Genomic DNA, 9379 nt, shown 5'->3' with positions numbered 1-9379 from the left:
GCACAGGCCACTTGTTCTCAGCTCCTCCTCTACGCCTCAGAGCTTTCTTCTTGGGAGGCTTCCTATCTATCGGAGTCATCTATGCTGACCCAGTTCTTCACTGAACGGGAGTAAATTTTTGCTATTCTTTGGGACTATCACCTGGACTATTACCTCACAGGCTTCCAGGATTTATTAATCCTGGTCTACTGATGATTTTTTCAGGTAGGTCATGCCTGAGCCCAGCTGCTGGAGCAATTTCTGGAAGATTCCATTTTAGTCATTGGTGGAGGGAGCTCTGTGTGCCGAAGCATCCCTTCCATGAAGAGATGCAAGAACTCACTGTCGTCGTGGGTGGGGAGTCCTGTCAGCCAAGGCGTGGCTGGCTGCAGCCTAATCTGAAGTTTGCTGGTAAACTCCTGCAGCCCTCTCGGAGCAGGGGCCCTGACCGCCCTTCTGGTGTCCTGTCCTGTTCAGTCATCTCTTCTCCCCGTTAATCTCATTCTGGTCCACATGCTGCTTTCAGGGCACAAGCTTCCTCCTTCAGCCTTCCATTCCCAGTCAGTTTAGAGGGACTGACTGGACTGTCCAGGTGTTGAGGGATAAGGCACACAGCCTGATGCCCCTGACCTCCTCCAACCTGGGCAGCCCAGCCCTTAAGTCAGGTGAGGGCCTGGAACCCACTTCAGCAGAGGTGGAGAGAAGGAGCAGTACTCCTGAGGCTGTTGTGGCACCAGCGTAGTTAGTAGGCAGTGCTGTTGGCTTCAGAAGGACTAGGTTTGAGGATGGGTAAGACAGAAACTCTGAAGACAGCAGTGGTGGTTGGAGAAGGTGCCTCAGTTGGAGGCACTACAGGTGAACTGGGCCCAACAGGTAAATATTTGAGAACGAACTTTGTTCTAGGCACTGTTCAATGCAAAACACAGCTGTCACAGAATTCATCCCTAGCTTAGAAAGCTGAGACAAGTCACCGTGACACGTGCTAAGAAATGCTAGAGCAACATTAAAAGGATAGCAGTGCTGGATCATCGAAAGAGCAAGGAGGTTTCAGAAAAACAGCTATTTCTGCTTTATTGACTATGCCAAAGCCTTTGTGTGGATCACAATAAACTGAAAAATCCTGAAGGAGATGGGAATACCAGACCACCTGACCTGCCTCTTGTGAAACCTCTATGCAGGTCAGGAAGCAACAGTTAGAACTGGACATGGAACAACAGACTGGTTCCAAGTAGGAAAAGGAGCACGTCAAAGCTGTATATTGTCATCCTGCTTATTTAACTTCTATGCAGAGTACATCATGAGACATGCTGGGCTGGAAGAAACACAAGCTGTAATCAAGATTGCCAGGAGAAATATCAGTAACCTCAGATATGCAGATGACACCACCCTTATGGCAGAAAGTGAAGAGGAACTAAAGAGCCTCTTGATGAAAGTGAAAGAGGAGAGTGCAAAAGTTGGCTCAACATTCAGAAAACTAAGATCATGGCATCCAGTCCCATCATTTCATGGCAAATAGATGGGGAAATAGTGACTATTTTGAGGGGCTCCAATATTACTGCAGATGGTGATTGCAGCCATAAAATTAAAATATGTTTACTCCTTGGAAGGAAAGTTATGACCAACCTAGACAGCATATGGACATTACTTTGCCAACAAACATCCATCTAGTCAAGGCTATGGTTTTTCCAGTAGTCATGTGTGGATGTGAGAGTTGGACTATAAAGAAAGCTGAACGCAGAAGAATTGATGCTTTTGAACCGTGGTGATGGAGAAGACTCCAGAGTCCCTTGGACTGCAAGGAGATCCAACCAGTCCATCCTAAAGGAGGTCAGTCCTGGGTGTTCACTGGAAGGACTGATGTTGAAGCTGAAACTCCAATACTTTGGCCACCTGATGCGAAGAGCTGACTCACTTGAAAGTACCCTGATGCTGGAAAAGATTGAGGGCAGGAGGAGAAGGGGATGGCAGGAGGAGAAGGGGATGACAGGATGAGATGGTTGGATGGCATCACCAACTCAATGAACATGGGTTTGGGTAGATTCTGGCAGTTGGTGATGGACAGGGAGGCCTGGCGTGCTGTGGTTCATGGGGTCACAAAGAGTTGGACATGACTGAGTGACTGAACTGAAGTGCTGAAAAAAAATGATAAAAGGATAACAGTGCTACTTTTAATATATAAATTGGAGGAAAAGCCCCTTTGATAAGGTGACATTTGAGCAAAGCTTTGGAAGTGAGATAATCATTTCCCAGTTGTGCTTGTGTCGCCACCAGGCTGCAAGGCTGACCTGGTGGGGACCTAGTGCGCGAGGCCATCCCCTACCTTCTCACTTTTCCATGCTTCCACGCGCTGTCGCCGTTCCCCGCTCCCCCCCCGCTACGCCCCCAACACACACACACCGCCCCTGGCATGTGTGGAAGAGATGCACCTCTCCAACCTCTTGGGCGATCCAACCACTGTAGAGTTCAGTCGCTCAATCGTGTCCGACTCAGCGACTCCGTGGACTGCAGCACTCCAGGCCTCGCTGTCCATCACCAACTCCCGGAGCGTACTCAAACTCATGTCCATCAAGTCAGCGATGCTATCCAACCATCTCATCCTCTGTCGTCCCTTTCTTCTCCCGCCTGCAATCTTTCCCAGCATCAGGGTCTTTTCCAATGAGTCAGCTCTTCGCATCAGGTGGCCAAGAAAGTATTGGAGTTTCAGCGTCAGTCCTTCCAATGAATACTCAGGTGAGGTGAGGTCAAGTCGCTCAGTCGTGACCGACTCTTTGCGACCCCGTGGACTGTAACCTACTAGGCTTCTCCGTCCATGGGATTCTCCAGGCAAAAATACCGGAGTGGGTTGCCGTTTCCTTCTCCAGAATACTCAGGACCGATGTAGAAGCAGTAGAAACCACTGTGGAAGGCTTTCAGACACCAGCCTAAGGACCATAGGCGGGGCGGAGCGGCAGAGCCTTGCCCAGCAGGGGGCGGATCAATGGCTCGTTCTGCCCGCTGGACGCAGACGGGCCGTCCACATTTCCGTTCTATTTTGCCTCCGCCCCGCTAGGGGTCGCTGTGGAGCGCTGGAGGAGGCTCAGCGCGTCCCAGGCTAGGCGGAAGCGGCTTTCTGGCCTGCGCTTTATAGGTCTCTCTTGTACTTCCTGTTTCCTCTTTTACCAAGAACCCGCCAACATGGTAGGTGTTTTGGCTCCAAGTTGGTGCCCGCCAGAATCGTCTTCCATCCGCCGTTTCCCTCAGCTCCCAGCCCGTAAGGAGGCGCGCACTGCCCTGTGAGGCTGAAGCCTCCGTAGGTTGCTGGTTTCCGCGTTGACCCCTCGCTCCACCGCTGCCCGGCCGGGCCTTTACTGTACCGGGCTCAGCCCCAGCCCACGAACCCAGCTCGGGTCAGGGTGTGACGCCGCGCTGTTTGCTGGAGCGGGGTGGTCCTGGCTCGCGAGTGACCCTATTTTCTCCACCCGCAGGGCCGCGTTCGCACCAAAACCGTAAAGAAAGCGGCCCGGGTCATCATTGAGAAGTACTACACGCGCCTGGGCAATGATTTCCACACCAACAAGCGGGTGTGCGAGGAAATCGCCATTATTCCCAGCAAGAAGCTTCGCAATAAGATCGCAGGGTGAGTCGGGTCTGCGTTCGGTTTCCAGGGCCTCCGTGGCCCCGCGGGTGGGTCCTGGGAGCTGTGCATCTGTGGGGTTTTTTGGTGAAGTTGTCTTGTGTTCACGTTGCATTGATGCTTGGCTGTTTGACTGGCAATGGCGCTTGGACGAAGTTAGCCCCAGTTGATCTCTGGAAGAGAATATTTAAAGACCTGCTTGATCTTTTGCGGTATTGCGTAAATTGGAACTCGAAGGAAAGCAGATGAGGGTTGGAAGGGATCGCGAAAGTTTGTTGGAGTATTTGGTGGTTTTACAAACGAACGTGAATACAGAGGAGAGCCATGCCTGGATAAGCGGAGCTGCGTGTAGAGGTTCTGTGTATGTAGAGGATTCCCAAGATGATGACGACTCTCCCTTCTCACTGCCGGGAAAGAGCTGAAACTCCTACGTGCACATCCAGAGGTGCTGTGTACCGTGGGGACCAATGTGTGTTCTTGGGCGCTTTGTAGCTACGTCACACATCTGATGAAGCGGATTCAAAGAGGCCCTGTGAGAGGTATCTCCATCAAGCTGCAGGAGGAGGAGAGAGAGAGGAGAGACAATTACGTGCCTGAGGTAAATTTTCTGGGTCTTACTCTGGACCTCTGGTTCATCTTGAAAGATAGAAGGAGGTCCCTGAGAACCGTTTCAGGTACTTGGTTTCCAGGGGGACCTCAGCTGCATATCCATAGACCGCCCCCCCCCCTCTTAAGCAGCTGAGCTGTGCTTGTGGCTCAGTCGCCTCCGACTCTTTGCGACCCCTTGGGCTGTAGCCCGCCACGCTCCTCTGTCCGTGGGATTCTCCAGGCAAGAATAGTGGGGTGGGTTGCCATACACTTCCACAGGGGATCTTCCCGACCCAGGAGTGGAACCTAGGCCTCCCACATTGCAGGGGGATCCTTTACCATCTTAGCCACCAGGGAAGCCCATAAGCCGCTGTAGGTGCCTGTAATCTGTGAATACCTGCCTATATGTTGTGTTCCACCCTGTTAGGACCGTGTAAGTTCTGTTCACGAGAACCTTGCATGACTGGTGACCTACCATGTCTTCTGGCTTGATTTTTTTTTTTTTGCTTTGGCATAATATTCTTGGAGTGTTGCTATAAACCCAGTCTTAAGGTTTTTTAAATACTGAATTTGTGGGAGCCTATTGTATCCCCTCTATGCTTCACCCCTCCCCCAATTTTTCTTCCTCATTTAAGAATATTGGAGAAAAGGCAGGGAAGGTGAGAGATTCTCTAACTCATTACTATTTGGGGCCGGCCTTGTTTCTCCTAGGTCTCAGCCCTGGATCAGGAAATCATTGAAGTAGATCCTGACACTAAGGAAATGCTGAAGCTGTTGGTAAGTGTTCGCTGAATTTCTGAAGTAGGGTTTCCCTGGTCACCAACTATCAGTAGCTCTCTGCTGTCTGTAATACCACAGGGTAACACTTGTTGAATCTTTAAAATATATCAGATAGTCTCCACATTTTCTATATGTTGTTTTCCTCACTGTATCCCATGAGGTACCTCCTGTCTACGTTTTATAGATGTTGGAGCGGTAATTTCAGGTTAGTGGGTGGCAGAGGTGGGACTCCATCCACACTTCTAACCACTAAGCTAGACTACCTCCAGAGGGGGTTTAGCTGGTTGCTAAAGGTTGAGTTTGCTGTGCATGCGACGATAACTCCCAGGTCTAGTGACCATTGCTCTTCTTGCTCTTCTGTGTCCACATGCTAGCCACTCACATGAGCTCTGGTTTCATTTCTGGTGCTGACAGGGCACTACTTGAGTGGTTCAGCTGTCTTCAGCACACTGATAAGTGTCTCTTCTGTGATTTATCTTAGTACTTGTGCATTTTGGTGAAAGCATGAGCTTCAAAGTCCAGGGGGCAGTTGATTTCGAGCAACTTTATTTTTCCCTTTTTTATGATGATGAGACATTTAAATAATAGCATGAAATTCTATATACCTACCACCCAGCTTCAGAAAAACATCACCAGTACAGCTAAAGCCTGTTACAGATTATTTTCTCCTGAAATAACCACTATCCTGGAATGTAGCTTTTTATTTTCAACGGTAAAATTGATCTTTGAGCATGAAATGAGGAATTAATTTCTGGTTATGTGGCAGGACCTTGGTTTCACTGCTCTTAGACTGAGCCAGCTCTGAGGCAGGCCCTGCCCTTGTCCCACCACTCATCTTCCTGGGCCTTCACAAATGCTGACTGCATGAGTGATGCATCCTATCTGAGATTGGTCCTGAAAGTGAAGGGGCACTGTGTTAGCCTTAGAGCAGTATTCTTAAAGGGACAGATTTTGCACCCAGGGGATATTTGGAGATCCCAGCTGGGGGTACAAGCAGACTTGTGGGTAAAGGCTGAGGATGCCGTTAAAAGTCTTAGAATGCACAGGACAGCTGCCTTGTGACTGTTGGGGTGGAGGATCCTTCAGATGGAGTCCACCCCCTTGTGAGTTTACTGGTCTGGGGTGGGAAGAAAGCTGTCACTTTTCTGCAGGGTCCCAGCAGTCTGACTCAAGCTGGAGGAGTTGGTGAAGCATAGCCTAATGGTGGTACTGGGACGCTGGACACAGATCTTGCCAGAACAGCCACACTAAGCCCATTTTTATCATTACAGGACTTTGGCAGTCTGTCCAACTTGCAGGTCACTCAGCCTACAGTTGGGATGAACTTCAAAACACCACGTGGAGCCGTTTGAGTCTTTCTGCTGTGCTGTAATATTTTCAATAAACCTCGGACAACAACCTTGCCTGTGTCATCTGTGGGGTTGGGTCCCGGTGGAACTAAGGACAGGAATTCTTTCTCACGGGAGGCGTGTCCTGCAGAGCACCTGTGGGCAGCGCCCATACAGACAGTGGATGCCTGAGAAGGCCTGGTCCTGGCAGGTCCTGCATGCGCACTCTGGCTTCGGGCAAAAGTCAGGAGATGCTTTTCCCTCTTTACCCCATGTGTCCTGTGTGTTTGAGCTCAGCCTCTCCTGGGTACATGCAGTTCGGGTTAGTGAACCTTCTTGTCTTGAAAAGGTAATGTTCCCCACATGTATGAGGGTTGGGTTTTCTGGGGATGGGAGATAGAATGAAGTGTGAATGGCTGTGTGTGTGGAAGGATCAGTGAGACCATGGGATGTGTCAGGTTAAGGGAGGCAGAGTTTGCTAGGTGCATCTTGGGAGATGGTTCTGAGCTTAGGGATCTTGCTGAGGCAGTGGGTCCAACTGTGTGGTGGAGAGTGCTAGGTTGGGCTGGTGCTTTTTCACAAGTAGCTGGAGGAGCAGTTGGAGCACTTTGATCCTGGGAAACATCCTGAAAACGTCTACTGTAAATAAAGTCATAACACCTGATCTAATTTCTAACTTGAAATGTTGCAAGAATATAGCATAAAGAACTTTAACTCTTTCCAGACCTCTTAGTTCACATTTTCTCCCAATTGTTTTATATACTGTCTTCATATACACATCTTTTTTCTGATCCATTGGAATTGTTAAACAGATGTACCATTTTGTTCAAAATATCTTGTCAGTTTCCTAAGAACAAGGACATTCTTTTAACAGCTATAAATGAATGATCGTAATCAGGAAATCCACATGGATATGATACTGCTACCTAACCCATCAGTTAAATTGCTCAGTTGTGTCTGACCCCATGGACTGCAGCATGCCAGGCTTCTCCATCACCAACTCCCAGATCCTGTTCAAACTCATGTCCATTGAGTCGGTGATGCCATCCAATCATCTCATCCTCTGTCATCCCTTTGCCTTCAGTCTTTCCCAGCATTAGGATGTTTTCCAGTGAATCATTTCTTTGCATCAGATGGCCAAAGTATTGGAGCTTCAGCATCCGTCCTTCCAGTGAATATTCAGGACTGGTTTCCTTTAGGATAGACTGGTTTGATCTTGCAGTCCAAGGGACTCTCAAGAGTCTTGAACCCCGCAGTTCAAAAGCAATTCTTTGGCGCTCAGCTTTATAGTCCAACTCTTACATCCATACATGACTGCTGTAAAAACCATAGCTTTGACTAGACAAACCTTTGTCTCTGCTTTTTAATAGGCTGTCTAGGTTGGTCATAGCTTCAAAGGAGCAAGCATCTTCATGGCTGCAGTCACCATCTGCAGTGATTTTGGAGCCCAAGGAAATAACGTATGTCACTGTTTCCCCGTCTATTTGCCATGAAGTGATGGGACTGGATGCCATGATCTTAGTTTTTTGAGTGTTGAGTTTTAAGCCAGCTTTTTCACTCTCTTTTGCTTTCATCAGGAAGTTCCTCAGTTCCTTTTCACTTTCTGCCATAAGGGTGGTGGTATCTGCATATCTGAGGTTATTGATATTTCTCCCAGCAATCTTGATTCCAGCTAGTGCTTCATCCAGCTGGGTGTTTTCACATGATGTACTCTACATACAAGTTAAATAAGCAGGGTGACAATGTACAGCCTTGACGTACTCCTTTCCCAATTTTGAAACAGTCTGTTGTTCCATGTCCAGATGAGTTCAATTGTGTGGTAGTTTGAGCATTCTTTGGCATTGCCTTTCTTTGGGATTGGAATGAAAACTGATCTTTTCCAGTCCTGTGGCCACTGCTGCATTTTCCAAATTTGCTGGGGTACTGAGTGCAGCACTTTAACTGCATTCATCTCACACGGTAGCAAAGGCTCAAAATTCTCCAAGTGAGGCTTCAACAGTACATGAACTGAGAACTTCCAGATGTTCAAGATGGATTTAGAAAAGGTAGAGGAACCAGAGATCAAATTGCATATTGAGTGCAGCATCATCTTTTAGGACTTGAAATAACTCAGCTGGAATTCCATCACCTCCAGTAGCTTTGTTTGTAGTGATGCTTCCTAAGACCCACTTGACTTCAGACTCCAGGATGTCTGGCTCTAGGTGAGTGATCACACCATCGTATTGTGGTTATCTGGGTCATGAAGATCTTTTTTGTATAGTTCTTCCAAGTATTCTTCCCACCTCTTCTTTATATCTTCTGCTTCTGTTAGGTCCATACCATTTCTGTCCTTTATTGTGCCCATCTTTGCATGAAATGTTCCCTTGGTACCTCTAATTTTCTTGAAGAGATCGCAGGTCTTTCCCAGTCTATTGTTTTCCTCTCTTTCTTTGCATTGATCACCAAGGAAGGCTTTCTTATCTCACCATGCTATTCTTTGGAACTGCATTCAGATGGGTATCCTTTTCTCCTTTGCCTTTTGCTTTTCTGCTTTAATCCATAGTCCAGTGTAAAATCTTGCCAGTTTTCCCAGTAATTCCTTCCAGTTTTCCTGGTTGAGGATCCAACTCAGAATCACTATATCTACTTTCCATGTTCTTTTCTTTGCATGTCTTTCATGGTATTTTTGAAAAGTGTTGGCTGACTCCTTGTAGAATGTCCTTCGATTTCAGTTTGATGTCTTAAACTTAGATTTAATTTAGGTTTTTTTTTCCTTAATTTTAGAAATACAGGTGGTTTAAGATTTTTTGAAAATCTTATGGTGTGGAAGTGACAGGCATTAGTAGAAACTACTTTAGATAACAGTTTTTTTCTTTTTACAGGTTAGGATGGTGGTTTAACTCATGACTGGGCAGTGGCAGTGGGCCGCAGCTCCCAGTCAGCCTATGTGATCTCAAAGCAACAAACACTCTTCACTATTCTGTGGTTACGCATTCTGTTTCAGTACAGTGTTCAGTACATGAGACTTTCAGTCACAAATTCAAGTCTGACTGCGAGCCCATGGACTGCAGCACACCAGGCTCCTCTGTTCCCCGCTGCCTCCCAGAGTTTG

At 47.7% G+C, this 9379-nt stretch overlaps 1 protein-coding gene across 1 annotated transcript; it reads left to right on the top strand.

Annotated features, from left to right (window-relative positions):
- The first annotated feature begins 3127 nt into the window (after nucleotides 1–3127).
- Nucleotides 3128–6358, top strand: LOC128071372 (40S ribosomal protein S17). Its single transcript, XM_052664258.1, has 5 exons — nucleotides 3128–3156; nucleotides 3444–3595; nucleotides 4085–4190; nucleotides 4892–4957; nucleotides 6232–6358. Exons 1-5 carry the CDS (start codon nucleotides 3154–3156, stop codon nucleotides 6310–6312), a joined length of 408 nt encoding a protein of 135 aa, XP_052520218.1. The 5' UTR covers nucleotides 3128–3153; the 3' UTR covers nucleotides 6313–6358.
- The last annotated feature ends 3021 nt before the right edge of the window (nucleotides 6359–9379 follow it).

The sequence above is a fragment of the Budorcas taxicolor genome, unplaced genomic scaffold, assembly GCF_023091745.1.
Source record: "Budorcas taxicolor isolate Tak-1 unplaced genomic scaffold, Takin1.1 scaffold401, whole genome shotgun sequence".
Lineage (NCBI taxonomy): Eukaryota > Metazoa > Chordata > Mammalia > Artiodactyla > Bovidae > Budorcas > Budorcas taxicolor.
The sequence above is the reverse complement of the archived record's forward strand: the minus strand, read 5'-3'. Positions and strand labels throughout refer to the sequence as shown.

What these genes read in the sequence shown, in the direction of transcription:
- LOC128071372 (XM_052664258.1), top strand. An exon ending in CTTCGCAATAAGATCGCAGG is followed by an intron (nt 3,596 to 4,084) that starts GTGAGTCGGGTC and finishes GGCGCTTTGTAG; the next exon opens with CTACGTCACACATCTGATGA. An exon ending in GAGACAATTACGTGCCTGAG is followed by an intron (nt 4,191 to 4,891) that starts GTAAATTTTCTG and finishes TGTTTCTCCTAG; the next exon opens with GTCTCAGCCCTGGATCAGGA.